The sequence below is a fragment of the Ursus americanus genome, chromosome 10, assembly GCF_024610735.1.
Source record: "Ursus americanus isolate L20-20 chromosome 10, mUrsAme1.1.p, whole genome shotgun sequence".
Taxonomy (NCBI): Eukaryota; Metazoa; Chordata; class Mammalia; order Carnivora; family Ursidae; genus Ursus; species Ursus americanus.
The window spans coordinates 2542661-2566208 of NC_142136.1; the positions used below are offsets into that span (position 1 = coordinate 2542661).

Consider the following 23548-nt stretch of genomic DNA (forward strand, 5'->3'; position numbering starts at 1 on the left):
AGCCCGGGTGTCCACTGAGCCCCCGCCTTGCCCCCGCGCCTGCAGGAGGGCCCTGTGGAGCCATCGGGGCGGGCAGCGAGCCCTTGTGGCCCACTCCCCCCGTGCCTCCTTTTCTCCCCAGGACAGGAGCAGCACATCCACATGGGAGCTGCTGGATCAGCGGACGGGAGACCAGAGACCAGGGAGCTGACGGCCTCCAACACCGTCCTGAGCTTACGCGAAAGCTTCCCGTCGTGGCTGGTCGGTCAACATTAAAGTCAATCCAGCCGATAACGTGTGCCTGAAAAGTGGGTTTTTCGTGGTACCGATGGCCTTACATAGGGGCCAAACTGGTCCTGATGCGGGCCCCTGGGGAGGACCATGAGCCCTGAGCGGCGGATGTAAGTCCTACAAGGGGTCCAGGGCTGTGGCCGGGGTCAAGCAGAACACAGTGGCCTGCACCTCGAGCACGGGGCGGTGCTGAACTAGGGATGAGGACGCCCTGCCCTGCAGACGGGAGGCGGTCTTCCTATGTTACAAAAGCAACGTGTTGACCACAGAAAACCAGTGTGTGGTGGATGCACTGGTCGGTCTGACCGCAGAGCAGGAGGCGGAACCAGCGCTCACAGCCTGCTCTCTGCCTGGCCAGGCCACGCTACTGTCCACTGTCGGGCTGGCACGGCCTATGGGCGCGGTGGGGACGCTCGACAGCCGCACTCACTCGTCACTGACCTTCGTGACCCCAAAAGGCACTGGTGTCCTATTCTGCAGGTGAGGAAACCCGCTCAGAGACGGACCTGCCAACGGTGACCCAGCTCACACAAAGATCCCACCTGGCAGGTAGGCCCTTGACAAGGACACCCAAACAGCGTCCCTTCAGTACATGGGGATCACACTGTCCCACGATGGCCAGAGGCTGAACCTGGCCATGCAAGTACTTCCATGCTCTGCTGTCTTGGTCTCAGGGTAAAAGCATGCCCTAAGCTGGACCTCGTAGGTCCACACGGGTTCTTTTTACATCAGCCGCTGGCTACTTGGATACACTCCTCACTTCCATTTGAGTAAGAGGATTTGTACTTATTCAGAGTGAAAACATAAAAAATAATCATGACTCCTGAATTTTACCTTCTGTGGAAGGAGAAAGGACTATTTCATTTTAACAAGGTGGGTAGGCACAGCGGTTAAGCGTCTGCTTCGGCTCAGGGCGTGATCCCGGCGTTGTGGGATCGAGCCCCACATCAGGCTCTTCCATGAGCCTGCTTCTTCCTCTCCCACTCCCCCTGCTTGTGTTCCCTCTCTCGCTGGCTGTCTCTATCTCTGTCGAATAAATAAATAAAATCTTTAAAAAAAAAAAAAAAAGGTGGGTAGGTACTGGTGAAAACTGTTAACTGAGAAATAGGCTTTTGCACCTTTGTCCCCCTGCTGACAGTGTCCTCACTCAGGAAAGTTGGAAGGTGGGTTTGGGCTCTGTGAGAAAAAAATACAAAACTCCACGTTAAAATAAACCAGATTTGCCTTTTAATGGTTACCAGGATTTAGATATAACGCCCCCCCCCCCCCCAAACAGTGACGCTTCTCGATTACATCTGAAACAAGAGCAGCAAACATTTTCTAAAATCTGGTTTTAAAGTAGGATCGGTTTGGGGTGAGGAATCTGAATCAGAGCATCAACCAAGAGGAACACAAAGGATCCACGCAGCTCCCGTCCTTGCAGAAAACATCATGAAACCTACGGAAGTGCTTGCGTGTGCAGGACAGACCGCACAGAGACAGACTGAGCAGCAGCTCAGGCCGCAGGCAAAACCATCCACCCAAAGCTCCATCCAGAAGCCAGAGGCTAACGGCGTCCCGCGGACGTAAGTGCTTCAGTGGAAGCTACTCCTGAAGACACAGCCACTTTCAACGACGGCATTCAGGCCCCCCAGCCGGGGCCGCCTCCGTGCCCTCCAAATGTCCAGCTTCGTCTGCCTCCTCCCGAGAGAGCAGCGGATGGGCCCCATCACAGACGATGACTCCGCGACTCCCGCAGGCACGCCTCCCGCCGCCCCGGGCTCGAGTGCGCACACGGAGGATCCCAGGGCCCCCCGCGTGCTCTGGGCCGGTGCCGTTTCCTCCAAAGACCGACCACTGGTGCGCTGAAGTACTTCAACGAACCCCACCAGCCACGCTTACTGTTGCTGCCTAGAACCCTCGTGTTTCAAAAGCACCCGTGAGCAAGACCACGAATGCCACAGCGCCTGGGGACTGCGATTTCAAAAGCACAACTTGCAGGTATTTGAGCGGGACTGACAGATCCCCGTCAGGGGTGTCCACCCCGGGGAACGTGTCACACGGACGCATGGGGAGGAGGACAAATGGGCCCAGACTAGGAGGGGACCGTGTCCTGGAGCACACGCAGAGTTCAGTGGCTCTTTGTTTCCTGCTGAGCAGCTAAGAAAAGTTCAGGATCCTTGGGTTAGTGTCCCTGTTAACAGCGTCAGCTCTGCATGCAGTCAACCTACCCCCCCCCCCTTGGACCACGCTGCTCTGCTCCCCCGAGGACTGGGACCCAGGATGTGGGCTGGTTCCTGTGACAAGCGTCACCTCCCCATCCGTGGTGCCGCTTGCTTCCCGGTGCCTTGGCTCAGGTTTCAAAGAGAATCCGGAATGCGGGCCCGACCTCCGCGATCATGTCGGTGGTAGTGGTGGAACGGCCATGCTTCTGGAAGGCCTGGCGGCTGCATTGCCTTACAAGAGAGCACGCACCCATGGCAGCCAGGAGGAGAGGGCTGGACCTGGAGAGGGACGACCGTCAGACAGCAGGGGCCTGCACACACCGCACACTCCGACTTGCCCCCCTTCTCCCCCCAGGACCCCAGACAGGCCATTTCAAGTTTGCTGTGCCTCGGAAGCACAAGGGAGCCTCACCACCAGGGACGTGGCTACTCCCAGACAGGACACGTCAATACCCACCCACCTGGAGAACAGGACAGCACTGCTACCCCGATGGTCACGGTTTATAGTGATCTTCAGCGCCAGGGACGGACTATTGAAGATCTGAGAATGCGGGTTCCTGCCCCCATCATCAGATGCCCGCACAGTTGTTTCCACATGTATACACCCCCGGCATGGGCTCCCTGCCTCCTGGTGTCCCACCACCCCACGGCCTCATAGGCTTCACAGGTATATGGCCACCACCGTCCTGTGATGGGTGTAGAGGACGGAGCCCTGCCTGCGCTCACAGCTCTGACCGTGGATGTGGGCCAAGCCTGCATCTCCGCGTTCTGCCTCCTAGGGAAACTCCCATCTTTCAGGACAGTAGTCAAGGTCAGCTCACCTCTGTCCTGTGGGTTTCTGTTCCACTGTTTTGCTTTATGGAGGGTGCACATCGCACCCCCCAGAACAGGATCTCAAGCTGACACTGACGCCCCAGAGCCAGCGGCACCGAGCCAGAAGGCTGGGCCCGGACCTCACACGGAGCAAGAGCGGCCCAGGTGACTGTTCTGGGATCACCACCCACCCCCCCGGGATCACTTCCACGAACACCGTTTCACGCGGCTACATTTTAAACGTATGGGCAGCTTGAATGGCTCACATGGTTCAAAACTCTCAAGGGAGGACAACTGAAGATGTCACATACCCGTTTGTCTTCTCGGGTCCGGCGTGCAGCGCCCAGTGCACCAGGACACCCAGGGCGCCCGACAGCAGGTCTCCCTGGCCACCGCACCTGCGGCTGCTGCCCTCCTGGGCACACTCGAGCACTGCGGGGCAGGAGGGACACGGCCGTCAGGGGACGAGCTCGCCTGTGCCCGAGCCACTACCTCGATCTGTGGCAGCTCTTCCCCTTTGTTCGTAACCAGGCAGCCTGGTTTATAGGATGGCAGACCCAGGCCGGCGAGCAGACGGGGGACAAGAGCACAGGTACCCGGGGTCCTCGGGTCACAGGCCCCTGGAGCCTGGACTGCCCATGGCCCCTCAGGGACACGCGCCACCTTCAAGGACGTGCACACCCACAGCGGTGCCCCTGCGTGGACCCAGCCAGCAGCCACCCATCCATCTGTGCTGTTAACCAGCAGCCGCTTCGGAAAATGCGTGGTTATATCCTCTGAACGTGTCAGTCTAGAGCACTTTCCAGCAGCAGAACCCCAAAGGTTCCAGGGTCCCTCAGCGAACACTCCCATGGTGTTTCCTGTCCAGTGGCGTGGGCGTGAGAGCATGCCTCCCGCTCCCTGGTCAGCAGCCCTACACACGACAGCAGTTCTGTATCACGTTCTGTTACAACAACGGGTGTGCTCCCTGCCTCCCAGGCTACGCGACGGGGGGCCTGTTTGCGGGGCGCTGGGGAGGCTCTGCAGCTCACTGTCACTGATGGCCCAGCTCAGACACCCACTATAACCTCCCCCTGCTCTTCCCACTGGACGGCTGGCCGACCCGAGGCACAGAACAAGGGGGAAGCTGCCACATCCAGCACCCGGCAACCCCCTCCACCCGCATCGGCTCCGAGCATTCCCTCACTTTCCAGCCTGTCTTAGGACAGAAGAAAATGCAGTGAAATATTCAGGTAACCGCCTCTCCCGCGAGCAGGAGGCAGCAGGCCGGGGCCCCGGAGCGCCACCTGCTGGCAGGGCCGCAGCCCCACAGCACGGTCGGGGACAGAACCAGCCGCTGCACCGGGCGCCCGGGAGGATGAACGCTCCTAGTGATCACTGCCCTTCACAAGAAAGAAAGAAAACCAGCCTCATCGGGAAGCCCCTGTGTGTGGAACGTGGGTGACTGCGGTTTTCTACCACCACAGAGTGACATGCGTGAAGCCCACGGCTACCCACCCTGTTCACCGTCCGAGATCACGTCCCGCTCCCCCTTCTGGACCACGGTCACATTCCCCAGGGCCTGGCTGAGTCTCCGTACAGCTTCGCGATGATCGCTGCCGTCCACAGGGTCTCTCAGCTGCAAGGCGGGACAGGACAGCCCAGCCCAGGCCATTGTCAGACACATGAAAGGAGCCCACCAGCACGGGTACGTCCTGCCCGTCCACCCTGGTCTTCAGCCCCCACCCTACACACACACTCCTCCAGCAGCTCCAGCCCCACCCGCGGAGACGTACATTCGTCCACTGGGGAACGCAGGCCCAGAGTACGTGCACAGCAAGTCCTTGGGCGGATGCACGAACGCTGCTTAGGGACCGTCCCCCCACCCCTGGATCAAAGGGAGCACTGCCCACGGCTGGAGGCTCACAGGTTTGCAGAGGTGACAGCTCTGAACAATCACGCACTAACACCTACGGGACGTTCGCTCCGTAGGAACTTGTGGGTTTATATTCATCATCTCGTTCTGTCCTCAGACTCTAGGAGCTGATGCTCTCAGGACCCACATTTCACAGGCGAGGCAACGCAGGACAGGGATGGAGTGCTCCGCCCAGAGCCCGCCACCCCGCCTCTCACCCAGTCACAGATGTGCTAGTGAGAAGATGCCCCATCATTCCACGCACCACCGAGAGAGAAGAGCACTTTTAGCATGTGGGCAACATGCATCTACTCGCTGGCCATCTGCACGTCCGCCCCTACAGGGACAGGTGGGGCCGGGGCAGAAGCAGAGCCGTCCCTCACCCCTGCTCAGGACCCGGAGGGCTTACGCCCCATCTTTTGGGTGGTCAGCAAACTCACCACAGCTTCAGAGAGCCTGCTGAATTCCACGTGGTTGGGAGTGAGAACGGCCTTCCGGTAGCCCTGGATGAGGGCCGGGTGCTGAGCGACCAGCCACAGCCCGTCCTACAGACAAGGACAGGTATGTACAGCCCAGCCCCCGGGGCCCAGCCGGGCGAAGGGGCGGGAGAGGAGAGTCGCACTCACTGCATCGATGACGATGGGGATGTCCCTGGCCTTGGATGCTTCTAAAATGCCCTGTAAGGAAAGAAAGATCTGCTGAGCAACAAGCCCGTCACCCCTCAGGGAAGGAGAAGACAACCAAGCAAGCAGTTCTGTGACGAACTGCAACACCGGTCGTCCACGACACGCAGACAACGATCACCGCGGACAGTAAGCAGAAACACCCCAACGAACGGACAGCAGCCCCCGTGTGAGGCAGGAGTCCTGGGAATTCTGGAAACAGGAGTCCGTGGGACGCCAGAGACCCAGCGCCGGGCCGGGCGAGCCCACAGAGGCTGAGCCCAAGCTAGAGGCGCCCGGTGTCCCACCAACACTGACCCTCGGGGCTCCTGCAGGAAAAATCTCAAGTCTTCAGAATTCCCCCAAATCATGAGTTTTTGTGCATGTTTTCTCAGCACTTTGGTTTTAAAGTAAGTGGCCATAATAATAAAAGGGAATCGCCTCTCTGAAAAAGTTATACTAAAAGTCTCAGAGGTTTCTTGCCAAATTATGTACCTATCTAAGATCCACATATACGGTCACGTATCACGAACCAGCATTTTACGACAAGATGACACGTTGCAATAGCGTGTAACCGCCATCTCCCCCTGAAACACACACTTGAGAGCAGAAAACATTGAGAATGGCGAAGCAAGAGCCCCACTCCAGGATACCTAGTGTCCTCACAGGAGGAGACCAGCACACAGACAACGGGGACATGCCAGATGACGACACAGTGGGCAGGCAGCCAGCCATCTACCAGCCGAGGACAGAGGCCTCAGGAAAAACCCAAAGCTGCCGCCGCTTTGCTCATGGACATCCTCCAGGACTGGGAGAGGACAGAGGTCTGCTGTCTGAGCCCCGGCCGTGGAGTTCTGCCGTGGCCACCATTCCCAATGCCCCAACAGCACAGCTCCCTAGGGAGTGCCTTCTGGCCCCAAGAGGCAAAGCAAAGGAACCAGCAAATAAATCCTGGCCAAGGGATGGCTGCTCTAGTGGCCGAGTCCTCGTCTTGAAGAAGCGCTGACCTCTTTGTGCGACAGCTTCTGACTTAGGCTCCGAGTGAAACGAGTCCACAGACAGCGACTGAGCATCTAGGACATCATCAGGACACAGCTCCGGAACCCAGCACAGCTGCTGGGACTGAAGGACACAGGCTCAGAGTCCACAAGACTCCGTTGTGTGAACTTGAGTAAAGTCACGTCACTTCTCTGAAACTCTGTTTTCTGGTCTATAAAATGAGGATAATGCCTCAAATAATAATTTGAAGTTTGTATGAGGATGAGAAATACCCACTCTAAGGACTGACCCAGTTCTTGGCAAGAGAGCTGGCAGGACCTCAACGGCAGCCGCAGGGGAGGCCAGCCGCAGGGGAGGCCACCGCCGGCATCGCCCCTGCCCCACCCACGTCTAGTCAACAACGTCGCCTGCGGGGAGGACGGCCAAGGAGGGAGGGAGCCGCACAGCCACACGTCGGGAGGGCTGGGTGCCGGCCGAGCAGCGGGCCGTGAGTCGGGCAGTGAGGGCAGCTACAGTCGAACCAGGAGTGCTGCCCGGGGGAGACGGCGCCCGGGGGAGAAGGAGCTGCTGCGGCCACACAGCTCCTAGACATTTCTCCTGAAGGACACACCCAAAATGGACAGTGTGCAGAAACGTCTGAGACATCGCTAACATAGTCAGAAAAAGCCGGAAGCCACTACGTGAACTAGTTAAATATAGCAGATCGTGATGCAGCTACTAAAACTATAAGGAACGTGTGCATGTCCTATCAGGGAAAAGCCTCCGGGACGTACCATTAAGAAAGAGCAAGCTACAGGGGAGTAGACTTAGCACGAGGGGAGCTGGTCAAGAGCCTACATCCTAGACCCAGAAACTCCGGTTCAAAACCAGCATGTAACGGGGAAGACTGAATACCGCACAGCAGCAACCCCCCCCCCCCAGCTGACCTACACATTCCGCATGTGCCCTGTCGGAATCCCCGCCGCCTCTTCTGATCCAAAAACTCCCTGGAAATACATAGGGCCCAAGCAGCCACAACACGCTTGAAGCGAGCAGCGCTGGCGGGACCAGAGCGGACGCCATCGGACTGGGTGTTCCAGCCCAGGACAGCCGTACAAATCCACGAATAGAGACAAGAGCGCCCTTCTGTCCAGACTTCAGCAAGGGTGCCCAGACAGTCCACTCGAGCAGAGCAGTGCTGCAGCGGAATTTCCACTCCTTACACCAGACATAAACATTTAGCAAAACAGACCAGAGACCTACACATAAGAGCTGAAACCATAAAACTCTTAAAAGAAAATACAGGACTTGATCAGAAGTAAAAATTCATGCTAAAAAAAAAACCGCGGCAAGCAGGAGGTCCTGCAAATGTGCAGCAGGGTTATCACAAGAATCTGTACACAACGATCCGGGCGGCCCTGCTCACAACAGCCCGGAGCACAAGCCCCTGACCGCCCGTCACATGATGGATAAACAAAATGGGGTCCGTCCACACAAGGGATACCCAGCAGCAAGGAGCGGAGTGGAGCACCGACCCACACCACACGCACGTGAACCCCCAAAATGCTGCTGAGTGAACACGGCTGGTCACAAGCACTGCGTCCTGTAAGACCGAGTTGCTGGGAAAGGTCTGGAATCAGCAAACCCACCTTCCGCAGGTGGAGGAGAGGCTGCCAGGGGCTGGGGAGTTGGAGAGGAAAAGGGAGCAGTTGCTAGTAAATGTGGGGTTTCTTTTTGGGATGAGGAGAATGTTCTAGAACTGCTCATGGTAGTGGCTGTACAACTGTGAATGTACTTAGAAACCACTGAATTTGACACTTTAAATGCATGTAAAAACTCTGAAACTAAAGAACTCAGCAATTTACTTGCGACACAGCCACTTCAGGGGTGTAATTTAATTTCTCCAAGATTCAATTTCCTCATCAGGAAAAGGAGGATGAGGGGCACCTGGGTGGCTCAGCCGATTAAGTGTCTGTCTTCGGCTGAGGTCATGATCCCAGGGTCCTGGGATCGAGCCCCACAGAGCCTCGCTTCGGGCTCCCAGCTTCTCCCTCTCCCATCCCCTCTGCTCTGTGCTGTCAAATAAATAAAATCTTAGGGGGAAAAAAAAAGAAAAATGGTAAGAGAAATCTATCTAAAAGGGCTGTTTTCAGGACCGCAGCAGACGATGAATTCATTCGGGAAACATCTAGTAAGTGCTACGGAGCAGGAAGCAGAAGGCCAACAGGCTCTCTCATTTGTAGAATAAGGAGAACGCGACGCAGGGCTTGTGTGGGAACGGAGTGCAGCAAAAGAAAGCGCCCAGAAAACACACGCAATGGGGGTGCACAGGTCACAGATGTACCGAGCGCAGTAACCCGGGAAAAGAGCCGAGCGGATGAGGAAGCCCACGGTCAGCGAAGGCACACAGCCCGTCTCGGGTCCCCCGGCCAGTGCTGGGTGCGGCCCTTGCACTCGAATTTGTCCCAAGGGAGAAGAGTACTTATGAGGAATTCTGGTAAAATCCAAGCACATTTTCCTACTCATTTAAACTGTTGTTTCAAAAATAAGTTCTTCATTTCTCACCCCAGATCTTAAATGTTCTCTGCGCGTGAGCTCTGCTGAGGAATGAAGCAGCCAACTCTCGGGGAGCCCAGGGAGGTGAGGGTGAGCCGCCGACGGCCGGCACGGCAGCTCCGCTGGGGTGAATGACGCGCACGGGGTCAGGTGCGCCGGCACAGAAAGCCACGCGGCCACGGCAGGACAGGCTCGCGGCCTGCAGCTCACCAGAAGACCGGAGGGCACCGCCGTTCGCGGCTTTGCTCAGGAGACACCCTGACCAGTGGCTTCCTGAAGCAAGTGGGGTCCGACCACACGGAGCCCCCTCAAGCTGCCGTGACAAATGCCACAGGCTGGGTAGCCTGGAAACAGGAGTGCCCTGCTCACAGTTCTGGAAGCTACAAGTCCCAGACGTGGGTGCCGAGTGAGGGTCTCCTACAGGTCCCAGACCACTCGCTGTGTCCTGATGGAAGGGGGAGGGAGCTCCCTGGGGGCCCCTTTATAAGAGCATGAGTCCCATTCAGGAGGCTGCTCTACCCTCATGACCCAATCACCCCCCAAAGGCCTCACCTCCTGACACTTCACCTTGGGGGTTAGGATTCCAGCACGTGAATCTGGGGGGACACGCGCATTCAGGCCGCAGCGCGGGCACCGACGGCCTGCGCAAACAGCTCTGCTGAGGAAGCAGCAGCCGCACCTTCGAGGCTGCTCCACGCCGAAGTCCAACCTGTCTACACCAACAGCGCCCAGCTGTCTCCCAAGTATGGATGCGAGAAACATCACCATGATTCGAGAATCGAGGACAACAAGCATGAAAGGAGGACAAAGAGGCCAGAGAGTATCCTGAGCTCCCCTGTTGTGACCAAGCAGGCCCAGGGGTTAACGGACAGGTCACAAAAGGTCACAAAGCCCATCATCCCAAGGGTCATCCCCGTTCTGGCAGGAGCCCTCACTTGCCTATCTTTCCAGAGATAAACCACCTAGTGGAGAGGCTGTCAGAGCCCATCTCCCAGCCACCCTGTGTGGAGAGCCACCATCTCAGAACACGAGTGAAGAGCAGACCCACTGTCTACACACGGGCTTCCCCACTCGGGCCTCCCCCTCACCTCACAGGCACCAAAGGCTCTTGCACTCCTCAGCTCGGATTTACTCCTACTTTTCAGCAAGTGGTCAAGATCAGACGATGTCGCCTGGCCCATGGCGTGACCCATGCTGGCTCCAGGCGGCTCCGAACCAGGACCACTCAGAGGCCTTGCATTTGCAGCGTGTCACCGAGAGCCGCTGCTCGACTGTACAGGACTGGCTCTCAAACTGTTTGTCCCAAATGAACTGCTGGTTTGTTCAGCACCCCTGTCCTCTCAGCACTTTGTGAGATGGCCGAGTGGCTGTCCCTCCGCCCCCAGGCACCCATCACCATGCTTCTCATTCCAGAGGGTAGACCCCAAGCGCCGGGCGGTCCCAGGGACTCCCCACCGCTGCAGTATGACGGCTGAGGCCCGCGAGCAGGAGACTCATTCCGTCTGGGCTGTTCTGTTTCAGCTTCACTCCCCTCTCTCTGCCTAGTGCCTCCTCTCTCCCCTAAACCTTCTTCATTATTCCATCAAGAGGCACCGGAACACCGAACACCACACACTCCAAGAAAATGCTTCTCTTCTGACTCCGCGAGCCGAGTCCATGAGAGGCATGTCCAATAATTCTCTACATTTACCTTAACATTTTCGAGAAGAGTATCATCTCGACCCAGGCCGGGTCCCACGACCAGGGCATGCAGCCGGGGCAGCCACTCCTCCACGTTGGGAACGGCGCTGGGGCGGTCGCTGCATCGGGAAGAGGAGACCGGAGCAGTTTAGTACAATATGCGCGTGCTGGCTTATTACCTTATTAGGGAGACGGCACGTTTTTCTGGATTTCCCCGGTTCCTTCTCCTGTTGCAGGACCCAGGCCAGGACCCCAGCCTGCATCCATCCCCACGTCTCCCCTGTCATCTCCGTAGACGGGCTCATCCTTTCACACCCCAATGCAGGAATCCAGCTTTCAGCACCTAAACGAAGCCACACTGAGACATTCTGGCTACTTTCAAAACTGCCTTCACCCTCTAGAATGAACCGGTTTGTTTCCGTCACACAGGGGTACTTTATGCACACACACGGGCACCTGGGGACGCTGTCGCTTACAACAGGACCTGAGAGCTATATGGGACTGTGTCGTTTCGCCATAACCTTCCCGCTCATCTCTCTCTTCAGACTCTTAGAACCCACTTTGTAAGACTTTGCCCCCAACAACCCCACCGTGAGATCCAAGCACCCGTGCTTAGTCTCCATGTCTGACAGACTGCAAGGACACAGGACCTTCCAGAAGAGTGCCAACAGTTCTCCAGAACACCCCACCTCCCCCGCTCCTGCCCACGCTCTGCTCCCGGCTGTTGGACCCTGGGCTGTCCCTGCTGACACACACTCCTGCATAGCCTCACCCTCGTCGCCTGGCTTTAAACACCTTCCACACGTTAACAGCCCCCAGATCTACACCTTCCCTGACCACCCCACTCTTGTCCCACACCTCCGAGCAATGCCTGGATGTCCAACAGGCAACTGAAAACACATCCAAAAGCCAGCTTCTGATGGTCACCCCCGCCAAACCTGCTCCCCCAGGTGGCCCCCCTTGTCAACTGCCAACTAGCTCGGACCAAACCCAGAGTAGCCTCCAAGACTCTCATCTTCTCCTTCTAACCCATATCCCACCTGTCACCATACGCTGGGGCTGCACTTTCAAGTGTACCTAGAATGTGACCCCTTCGCCTACTTCTACCCCATCACTCACTCTTACAACACTCTCCTCATGCAACCCCTGCTTCCATCCTCGGCCCCAAAGCTCATTCTCAACAGCAGCCAGGTAAGTCTTTTAAATGTACATTGGATCCGGTTCCTCCCCTGTGCAAGGGCTCTGGCAGCCCCCCCCTCCTCCTCATTTACATGAAAGCCAAAACCTGCAGGATGAGCCCCATGACCTGCACAGCTTGGCCCTGAACCTCTCCAGTCACCCGCCCTGCCCTGAGTCCCCAGTGCCCCCCAACACTCCTGCGACGCCAGCCCTTCCCCGTGTCTGCAAGTCCCTACCTGAGTGCCAGTCTCGGGGCCCCTGCCCGCATCACCCTAGTGAGAACGGCACACGGGCCACGAGCGTGCACACCACGTGACGTGTGGCACGCGTGCTGCCTGCACGGCTGGTGTTCTCTGTCCCCCGCTCTGCCCCTCCGCGTGGTCCTCACCACCCTCTGACATCCTGTTCTCTTGCCTATCCGTCTCCAGAGCTGTGCTGCCCAGTACGGCAGACACCAGCCACAGGTGGCTACTAAGTTTAATTCACGTAAAAACTCAGCTTCTGAGTCCCACTGGCCACATTTCAGGTGTTCAGCAGCCACAGTTCCAGACGGCGCCGAGAATGCTTCCACCACTGCAGAAAGTTCTAGGGCACAGGGCTGCCCTAGAGAGGGAGCTACATGGGAGCCGGTGTTTTGTCTGCTTGGTTCAATGCTGTCCCCGTGGAAGCATCTGCTGAACAAGGGGAAGCCTCATGCCTGCCCGACAGGCCCCTCATGGCTACTGTGAGCAGCACAGCCACAGGCAAGGCCCAGGCCTCTCCTAGGAAGCTTCAGCCATTTCTGACGGACCACAGCGCTCCAGGGACCCAGACCTCGTCCCACGCCATCCATGCACAGCCGCTTGTCTTCCGACCACAGACAGTGGGCTCCTTACAGCTTTCTCCTTTTTTCTGACAGCACCTACCTACCACCTCCCAGTACGGCAGCCGCTCCGCGGAGAGACTTAGAGCCCACAAGAAGGCCCCGTGGCCAAGGAGCACGGCTGCGAGTAAAGCACCCCCGTGCGGCCCCACTCACAGAACCGGGTGAACGATCAGCTCCGGGCTGTACGACTTGATCACAGGCGCAGCCTCCTGGGTGCAGAACACGTGGGATAAATCTGCGCCCTGAGAAACAAGCACAAGCGGCTGACTCAGAGCAGGGCCCGCTCGGCACCAGCTCGCTCGGCACGGCCCTTGGACTACAGCAGGTGGCTCAGAGCAGGACGGAAGCTGAGAAAAGGGCTGGAAAGAAAGCAGACTTTTTTTTTTTTTTTAAAGATTTTATTTATTTATTTGACAGAGAGACAGACATCCGGAGAGAGAGGGAACACAAGCAGGGGGAGTGGGAGAGGAAGAAGCAGGTTCCCAGTGGAACAGGGAGCCCAATGTGGGGCTCGATCCCAGGACCCTGGGATCAGGCCCTGGGCCGAAGGCAGACGCTTAACGACTGAGCCACCCAGGCCCCCCAAGAAAGCAGACTTTTGCTGCCACGCAAGAGGCAGGTCAACCCCGACCAGCTCAGGCTGCGTCACCCGAGGGCCTCAGGGAGCACGTTTCACATTAACTGTGCCAACTGGGCCATTAGGACTTGATCGAAGGCCTGGGAAATGGCCAAGGTGTAAAGCTGCCAACTGCTTAAGTTAGGACTGAAGCGGCATTCTAGGATCACGGTGGTGAAAGACAGTTGTGACAAAACTTCAGTTAAAAAAATTCCAGTTCTTCACCTCAGTCGGTGAAGCGGCTGCCTTCAGCTCAGGTCGTGATCCCAGGGGCCCGGGATCGAGTCCCACATCGGGCTCTCTGCCCAGCAGGGAGTCTACTTCTCTGTCTGCCCCTGCTTGTATCTCTCCCTAATAAATAAAATCTTCAAAAAAAAAAAAAAAAATTCCAGTTCCATTGTCACTGCAGTGTGTCAGGATAGAGTCAAAGGTGTTTAACCACAATTACTCTAGGATATTTACATTTCTAGCAGAAAACATTTCTCTAATCGTATTTAAAGAATCCAACTCTTGAGGTGCCTGGGGGGCTCAGTCGGTGAAGCGTCTGCCTTTGGCTCAGGTCATGAGCTCAGGGTCCTGGGATCGAGCCCCTAATCAGGCTCCCTGCTCAGCGGGGCATCTACATTTCCATCTACAAACCCCTCCCCGCTCATGGTCTCTCACGCACTCACTCTCTCAAATAAATAAAATCTTTAAAAAAAAAAAAAAAAAAGAAAGAATCCAACTGTTGACAAAGCAGCTATAAACAGACGTACCACTTTGAGAGCCGAGATGGCAGCGAAGTAGGGTGCCCCGGTGTACCTGCAAAGGAAGAGAAGGGCAGTCAAGCACTCCTGAGAAGGAGGCAAGCACACCCGTATCAGGAGCTTACGGACATGGATCACAGAGCCCAGGGCCCAGCACCTCGTAGCACGGAGCCCGAGACCCTGAGCGGAGATCCAGAGTCCACCGCTCAATCCACTAAGGCACCAGGCGCCTGTCACTTCAGACCTTTGTACCACGGCAGGACCAGCGGCTCTCTGCAGCACTGTGTTCAAAGTGGAGGCTTGAGGAGGCCGTGAGCGCTCACTGAAGGCGCCGAGAATAGCAGCGCACCGTCAGGCACCGAGACTCGCACCCCTCCCTCCTGCTTCCATCCCAGCATTCCAGAACGCCTGTATTTTTAACATTGCCTCGAGCATGGGGGGGGGGCACAGACACTGGCAATGTCCACAACATTTAAGATGTCTGCACTCTGCTCCAGTATCAATTCTAGGAATCGATCCCTTGGAAATAACCAGATGCACATACAAGAGAAAAATGTACAGGGATGTCTACAGCCATACTGTTTAGTTGGGAAAAAGAACAGAGGGGATGGACCGCCTATCCACAGGGATTGGTTAAATAAGTTACAGCCCATCTTTGCAACGAATACCACACATGCACTTACCAAGAACCGGTCTCTAGGAACCAACATGGGACGACGGATAGCCAGGACACTGGTGGTGTGACCTCTTCACGTAATGCAAACGCAAGCACACATAACGCAAAGCCCTGACACTTGTTTTCTCTGTTTTGTAATACAAGCGTCTGATGTCAGCTCTGACTGCAAAAGCATCCGCTTCCAACACCACTCTCTGACACTTCACCAGCCCGGCCCTAGGTAGAGAGCCAGGCCGCCCCGGCCCCTTGAGGCTAGCTTGTTTTAAAGATCTTAGTTGATTTCAATAACTGACCATTTGGGCCACTTGTGTTCTCTTCCGGTGCTTTAAATCCCCACATTCATGCCTTAAATTCACCAATAAAGAGTGAACCCTTGAGACCCTAGGCCCCCACCCTCACCCCCAATAAAAGGAGAACCCAAGCCCACGTGCTCTGTCCACCCACAACCTTGTTACGTGGCCCCAGTGCTGTGTCATTTCCAGATCTTGTAAGTAACACACCTTTATGTTTTCAAAGTTCCCTGATAGTTGCTAAAGAGCATCTTGTGATCATAACACGAACCGTGGGGGCAGCTCCAGCCACAACACTGGTTACTGGCAGGCTGAGACCGGCACAAAAGAGTGACAACACGCCCCCGTTTTGTAAAAAATAGTTACATGCACAGAAGAGTCTGGAAGGCTAATAATGTGCCCCTGCTGTATTATTATTATATGGGGTACTATGAAGCTTTCACTTCACACGCTTCTCCAGTGTTTGAATTTTTACAACAATCAGATAATACCTTCATAATCAGAATAAAGACGATCCTACTTTAAAGGTTAGTTCCTAAAACTAATGGACATATTTTAAGTTAGATAATTAGCCCCTTGCATGCTACACTACCAGACTTATCTGAAAAGAAAACCTGATGGCCAGTTCTTCCCATGTAAATGTCCCACAGTATAAGGCAGGAGATGGAGGGAATGTGAGGCATAAAACCCCTGACTCCCTCAACTCTCTCAAGGGATCAAGGGCCCAAGGGCCTGGCAGAGGCCGCACTGCTGGCCTCCATCCCAGAGGTTGGAGGAGGGCAGTCCTTTAACTGGGGACCTAAAGGAAGAAAAGTAGCTAAGAGCTAATGATCCAAGAGTCCAAAATGCAGTAGGAGAAAAAGACAGATGAGAAATGAGAGCCAGTAACAGAGGCCAATTTCCTTTATCCAAAGGGACCATGTCTACAGACAGAAAGGGCTCACCAAGTCTCAAGTAAGATTAGTGAAGATGAGACACACCGGACATCAGGAGGAAACTGCGGAATTCTAAAGAAAAAGAAAATCTTACAAACATGCAAGCAAGAGCAAGCTACTTATAAATTAAGGCAAACTTCTCTTCTGTAGTGCAGAATACAGGCTAGAGGACAACGCGATCACAGGCACAGTTTGTCAAAGAAAATCACACTACCCGAGAATCCCCAACTCAGCCAAGGCACAGCCCACCCGCCACAGCAAGACACGGCGGGTGTGCAAGTACTCCACAGGGTCCCCTGCGTACTGTCAAAGAAAATTCCAGAAGAGGCCAAGGACTCCCACCCCAAGAGCAGACCACTAGGCCAGGCACACAGGCTGCACTGTACGAAGTTCCGTGTAGGAGTTAGGGGTTGTGCTAGGAATTCCCTAGGAGTTCTCAGATCAAGTGTTAACTCTCTCCCTTGAGTGGCATTTGTCATTCAGCATGGTAGTTAGGAAAGACAACCCCTAGCTAAATTTGAAAGCACAAGAGAATTTCCACATTAATAAAAGGAAAAACCTAGCAAAAATAAGGAAAAAATGGAAGCACAACATAAAATGAAGAGAAAACATACAAGTCTTATAAAGTACATCAGGCAGACTAAATGCCAACAGGCTGATTTGCCTGAGTGAAAAGAGCAGTTACTGTCACATGGGGTTAGGAAACAAATCAAGCTAGGTACTAACTTATTACACACCTAACCACGTGATACACCGCTGAAAACACACAGCCAGGCAGAGACAGCACATCAATATGACCGGGGAGTAAGCAGTAGCTGAAATGGGAACCAAGCTCGAATTTGAGGTAAAGGCAAAGGCATCATTTACAAACGAGGACAGATTATAAAATTTTACGTGCAAACGACACAGCAGCAAAATACACAGAACTAGAAAACAAGCCTTGAGGGGTGCCTGAGTGCCTCAGTCGGTTGAGTGTCTGCCTTCAGCCTGGGTCATGATCCCGGGGTCCTGGGATCGGTCCCATGTCGGGCTCCACGGGGAGTCTGCTTCTCCCTCTCCCTCTGCCCCTCCTCCCGGCTTGTGCTCTAATAAATAAACAAAATCTCGGAAAAAAACAAACAAGAAAACAAGCCTTGAAAAAAGGCTAGGATCTGTCAGATTTCCTTAATGACTTCCGAGAACATCTTCAAATTGACAAAGTAAACCAAACACATGCTGGTTTTCTCCTGATTACAAAGTAACACATGTTGAAGGTATAAAGCCTGGTCAATACAGGAAAGTATAAAACAAGAAAAAACAGTCCCAGCCCCCACCGCACACCAGTGAGCAGCTCACTCAGGGCTCTTCCTGTTTCCTCCTGTTCAGTCACAAAGTTCATCACTGAAAAATCCCGGGTGTCAGAACATCAGACTACACTGAGAAATGATTACTGGGGTCCAACCAGACAGACAGCCAGACGACAGAGACTGATGCTTCAACGCTAACGTTTTCCAGTCACTTACTCTTGGCAGCCTCCAACGATGCCTATTCTTCCATCTTGGCCTTTGTGCTTCTTGGAAGTTAGAGGAGGTATAATATTTCTCACCAACTGCAAAGTAGTTTCCATATCCTTTACTGAATGTGCTTTATGCAGTGAAAATGCTCTTTGTAAAACTGAAAAACAGGAAAATGGAATCATTTAGAAAAATATCTATTAGCATACATAAAAAAGACTGAAACAAGATAGCCTGTTAACCAAAACACTTCCCAAAGTTGGCTTAACATGAATGCTACAGATTTTTATCCAATGGTTTCATATTTTTATTTCTGTAAGCAAATGATGCTTAGAAATTACAACACAACACTAACACTAGCTGGACATATCAAGTTTGTTTTTGAAATGTATCAGACATTCCCGAAGTCTAGTTAACCTTTCAGAAACTGTTTTTAATGCATTACTACTTAATCGCTGTGCAGTCCCTGTGAGCTGCAGGACAGGAACGAGAGCTGCTGCCGTCAGATCCAGTGACAAATCAGTGACTGAAGAGCATCTCTGCAGTCACAGAAACGCATCTGCTCCCAACTTTAACACGTCCAGCATAACAACATGATTGGTCAATATGAGAATATCAAAGAATGGCCACTCCTTCAAATTCCCCACATCACGAAATACAGCTGCTTTTTAAAGTCTAGAAACTAAACGTGGAGTCCAAACGTAACCAATCATGCAAGGGTTGCTCTGGGTTCCTTACAATGTGGTGCATTTATCAGGTTCCAGTACTTTCTACTCAGCACGTCGTCACACACACAAGATCTCTAAGACCACTACCCTCTGCCAACACAGAATGTGATACAGCTCCCACCTCCGGCTTTAGGATGGGCATTTCCCCACCCTCAATCACCTGGGAGGCTGGCACAGAGCAAGACACTCCATAAATGTCCGATGAATTAAAAGCATCTTGGGTTATTCTCATTAGTGGCCAGTGTACCCTTTTACAGATAAGGAAACTGGAGCCCAGAGAGACAGGCCTGGGAAGATGCCTGGGGTAGTAATGAATAAGCCAGACCAGAAGACACCATTTTACCAAACTGCTGCCATTTTACGGCAAATCAGGTGACCAAATAGTCACCACACCAACCAAAAGACAAAACAACGATTAAATCCTTCTCAATTGCCCCCAATAACCATTTGGGAGGGGAGAATAAAATCACCTGAGAAGTGTACCATTTTCACTGTTTAACCAGAAGAGTATGGATGTGAAGTAAATCCACACTGCTCACCAGCCTTCTGTCCCACCCACCTGAGGCGAATGCCTTCTGTTAGCAAAGGGCCAAATGAAGGTTAATTACATCTCCCCACACTTGACATTTCTCGGTTTCAGCTGGCTTACTGGAATGCACCATTGGACTTATCCACCGAAATATTTAAATATAAACATCAACGTTCTCAAGCATAAAAAGGCCTTGACAAGTGGCGATTTGAAATTTATCCCATTAAGTAACTTTGTCTTCAGGACAATTCTGAGCCTGGAAGAACAGGTCAAACCTGTCTGATTTTTGTTTGTTTTATGGAAGTGGCAGAGGCAGCCTGGAAAAGTAAATGGATTTCTTCAGCCTGGACCGTTTTCTAGAATTACTTACCACCTACAACCCTCTGGGATAACCACCTGTGTTTGTGCCAAATGTGCTGTAAACTAAGGGGAACCATAGGTGATCTGGAGGACCTGACAGCAATCCTTACAGTAACCGAGATGCCCTAAAGCTAGGATGGGAACCCAGTGCACTAGAACTCCACCTATTTGGGGTGAAAGTTCAGCAAATCAGCAAATCATTTGCTTCTCAAAGCAACTGGAGCCTGAAGCTAGGGTAATGCTGTGTGTCAACCATAATTCAATTAAAAAAAAAAAAAGAGCATTTGGAACTATCCTGCAGAAAAATAAAAGCCAAAACTCCGGAACAGTTCTTCTCTGCACCGCTATATGTACATACGCAGCAAAATGTGTTTACTATCACAGCAAAAGTGAATTTTACCATTTCAGCTGGTTATTGGCTGGGAACCGCGGCTGGCGTAATTCTCGTATTTTCTCAAGAGCCTCTACCTTCTCCTCAAAGGTGGGTGAACAGATCTCCCCACCGTATGTGAGAAATGGGATAATACAATCTACACGCTCCTTAACGGTCTAAAACACATTCCTCTATTTTACGTAAACAAGTATCACCGGGCAAACTGAAGGAGGAAAACACCTTACGAGGGGTACGGGGCTCCGATCAGGGCACCCCTGTTCCTTACGCGCCTCCATTCTTACTACACTGCCCGTCCTGTTTACTAGCCAAGGCCGGGGCGGGATCCTCGGGGGTCGCTCGGTGGGCCCAGGCGTGCTCCGGCCCCCTGCCCCGCGGTACCGGCGCTTCTAGCTCCCCACGCGGAGGCGGCTGTGCTGCGGGCCGCACGTGAAGCCCTCCTCGGCTCCGCCCAGCCCCCGGTCGCACGCAGGCCGTACAGCTCCCCGCGCGCGGCCCCCGGGCTCCGCGCGAGCGGCCTTCGGCGGCGCCCCCCGTCCGGACGAGCGCCCGCGGCCGGCTACCTGCGTCCAGCGGCAGCTCGTAGAGCACGAACACGGCCGAGAGCAGCGCGACAGCGGCCGCGCCGGCGAGCACAGCCCCGGCCCCCGCCACAGGAGCCATGCCCGCAAGGCCGGTATCGATCTTACCTCGGCGGCAGGCCCCGGCAGCGGCCCAGACTGGACCCACAGCCATCGGCGCACTTCCGGGCTCCCGGCCGCCCCCGCGCCGCCGCCGGAACCAGCGCTCGCGGCGGACTTCCGGCTCCCGGGCCCTCGCGCTGTCGCCGGAAGCCGAGCCTCAAAATCTGGCCTCGCCCCACCCACAGACTGGTCTCCATCAGTCATGTACGGTCTCTGATGATTGACAAGCTCAATGCCCAACCGAGCAGGGCACCAGCTCCTGGCCGCTGGAGTTTTGTCGGAAAGCCGGTTCCGGCATCGAGATGCGTCTTAGTGATTGAGTGTGTGGGTTCGTGTTTGGGGCTGGGAGCGTTATGGGAAATGGGGCAGAACGCTGCCCAGGTGACAAGCACGGTACTCGGAAAGCAGGTGGAGGGCCTGGAACACCACCTTTGCGCAGTCCGATTCCGTCCTGTGCCGGATCGGCCCCCTGGACGCCAAGCTGGTCCAGCTGGGTGGCTCCCGCCGTGCTCTCCGCCCCAGTGAGCGGGGGCGCCGCCGTTCCGGCTGCTCAAGTCAGAGACCTGGAGGGCATCCTCTTTTTCCGCCTTCCCCCTCCCGCATCCCTCCTCCTGAGGGCCGGCCTTGCAGAGGCTGCTTTCAGGCAAACAGGCTAGAGCCGGGGAGGGTAGAGGGCGCATGACGACGCCCTGGCTGAACACAGCCGGGCCCAAGGCGGGGTTGAGGGGGTGTGGGGGGGCAGTCCAGAACAACAGAAATGTGTCGTCTCAAGGTTCCGAAGGCCGCAAGTCTAAACTCGAGCATCTGGCGGTGCCCGTCAGTCCTTGGCATTCCTCCCCTTGCAGCTGTGTTGTGCAAGCTCTGTGTCCTCACGTGGTTCTTCCTGTGAGTCGGCTCCTGTGCTGGTACTTTCCTCTTACAAGCACGCCAGTCACACTGAATTAGGGCCCACTCTCATTACCTTATCCTAACTTGATCTTCTGCAAAGACCGTACTTTCAAATAAGGTTACACTGACAGGTACTGGGGGTTGGGACCTCAATATATCTTGGGGGATACCACTCACCCTTAACACCTAAATGCGCCTCCCCATTTCCCTACAGCAACAGAGCATGTCCCTCCTCTTGAGGTAGTTTTGAATGTAGGTGGGGTTTGGTGGGGTGAGGTCCTGAGCCAACCAACAAGAAAGAATTCTTGAGACATCTTTGGTGCAAAATGGTGGTTTTATTAAAGCATGGGGTCAGGACCCAAGTGTAGAAAGAGCTGCTGCCCCAGGGTTGTGAGGGGTGGCTCATTATATACTTGGGAGTTGGGGGAGGTAAGGAAATGGGAGGTTTTCAAAAGAACTTTGAGGGGTTCCTGGGTGGCTCAGCTGTTAAGCGTCTGCCTTCAGCTCAGGTCATGATCCCAGGGTCCTGGGATCAAGCCCCACATTGGGCTCCCTGCTGGGCGGGAAGCCTGCTTCTCCCTCTCCCACTCTCCTTGCTTGTGTTCCCTCTCTCGCTGTCTCTGTCAAATAAATACATAAAATGTTAAAAAAAAAAAAAGGAACTTTGAGGGGCGCCTGGGTGGCTCAATTGGTTGGGCATCTGCCTTTGGCTCAGGTCATGATCCTGGGTCAGGGGATTGAGCCCCATGTCTAGCTCCCACAAGGGAGCTTGCTTCTTCCTCTCCCTCTGCCCGCCACTTCCCTTGCTTGTGCTCTCTCTCTGTCAAATAAATAAAATATTTTAAAAAAAAACTTTGATAGCTAAAGAGGGCCTCCAAGATACTGGAGGCCTTGCCTTTGTCAAGTTAAGGTTGTTTTTCCCTTTACCAAGGCATTAACATTAAGACAGTTGGGAGCTTCCTTTTGGAAGTTAAGTTATTATTAAGAATGCTCTTTTTTTAAAGATTTTATTTATTTATTTGACACAGAGAGCATAAGCAAGGGGAATGGCAGGCAGAGGGAGAGGGAGAGACAGGCTCTCCACTGAGCAGGGAGCCCCAGGCAGGACTCGATCCCAGGACCCTGGGATCATGACCTGAGCCAAAGGCAGACGCCTCACCAACTGAGCCATCCAGGTGCCCCAAGAGTGCTTCTTTCTTGTGAATCACTAAGACATTTGTAAACTGAGGGAGACGCCTGTCTGGCAGGACGGTAATCTCTATAAATTAACCATTTGTTTTCCTTCCCTTAGCTTCAGAGCAGCCACAAGTGCCTCAGGAATGTCACACATATCCCACCTGGGAGTGGGGGTGGGGCTGAGGGATTTGCGGGGTGTCAGTTTGTTCCTTGTCCTCAGCTTGCCTTCTGCTCCCTCATCACTCCTCCAGTGATTTCCCACGTTGGAGTAAAATCCACAGTTCCTTTCTTCCAAGGCCTTCTAGCCCCTACGTGATCCGTGCACCTCCGTCTCCTGCCACTGTCCTCCTTGCTTCCTCTCTCCCAGCTACACCAACTTTTTTGTCCCTAGTCTGACCTGCCCAGCCTGTGCCTGCTCTCCCTTCTGCTGGAGTGCTCTTCCTCCTGAGACCGACGTGGCGCATGCAGTTTTATCAGTGCCAAGCCATTCCTGACTATTCTACGTAAAATCCATACCCCTTCTTTCCTGCTTCCTGCGTTATTATTCTCCTTAGTACTTCTCACTACTTGGCAGATTCGCTCATTTATCCATTGTCACGTTCACCATGGCTATAGAAGTCAGCTCCAATGGAAAACCTTTCTTTTGTTCCATACTATATGCTCGGGGCATAAAATGTGGCCCATAGGAGGCACTCTCTTTTTCTCTTTATTGAGGCGTAATTTACATAACCATAAAGGTCGCAGACTTACAGGGAGTGTACACTTCCGTTGAGTCTGAACAAACGTATATAACCACGTAACTACTGATGTGGGAAACGAAGGCAAAAGGAAATATTAAATTTTCTTACTACTTACAGCCCATTGACAGGTCCTTGAAACAGAGCGACCTTCAGCTAGGAGCTCAGCTGCCTTGATGTGGACAGCTTTGCCAAGGGC

At 54.2% G+C, this 23548-nt stretch overlaps 2 protein-coding genes across 5 annotated transcripts in view; one reads left to right on the forward strand and one right to left on the reverse strand.

Annotated features, from left to right (window-relative positions):
* CARS2 (cysteinyl-tRNA synthetase 2, mitochondrial) overlaps nt 1–14436 on the forward strand; it is a 53874-nt gene extending 39438 nt beyond the window's left edge. For all 3 annotated transcript variants that reach the window (XM_087864974.1, XM_045773000.2, XM_045773001.2), the window contains one exon: nt 122–14436. In XM_087864974.1, coding sequence (XP_087721100.1) covers nt 122–190 — 69 coding nt within the window. In that variant the 3' untranslated portion in view covers nt 191–14436. The remainder of the gene's footprint in view (nt 1–121) is intronic.
* NAXD (NAD(P)HX dehydratase) lies at nt 1475–20704 on the reverse strand. Of its 2 annotated transcripts, none has more exons than XM_045773003.2 (10): nt 20555–20704; nt 17867–18017; nt 14473–14518; nt 13255–13343; nt 11068–11176; nt 5808–5858; nt 5622–5726; nt 4785–4905; nt 3599–3719; nt 1475–2753 (listed from the first exon to the last, which is right to left on the reverse strand). In XM_045773003.2, the coding sequence occupies exons 1-10, from the start codon at nt 20598–20600 to the stop codon at nt 2603–2605; spliced, it is 990 nt and encodes a 329-aa protein (XP_045628959.1). In that variant the 5' UTR covers nt 20601–20704; the 3' UTR covers nt 1475–2602. The 2 variants fall into 2 exon arrangements, with proteins under 2 accessions (XP_045628959.1, XP_045628958.2); XM_045773002.2 differs by having other exon boundaries at nt 20429–20635.
* Between the last annotated feature and the right edge of the window lie 2844 nt (nt 20705–23548).

Bases quoted from the DNA above. Each gene is read 5' to 3' on its own strand.
- NAXD (XM_045773002.2), bottom strand. From the start codon at position 20,600: ATGGCTGTGGGTCCAGTCTGGGCCGCTGCCGGGGCCTGCCGCCGAGGT. The intron at 11,177-13,254 runs GTGAGTGGGGCC...TTCCCGATGCAG, and splicing joins CTGATCGTTCACCCGGTTCT to CGACCGCCCCAGCGCCGTTC. The intron at 3,720-4,784 runs GTGGGTAGCCGT...CCTGCCCCGCAG, and splicing joins GATCTCGGACGGTGAACAGG to TGCTCGAGTGTGCCCAGGAG.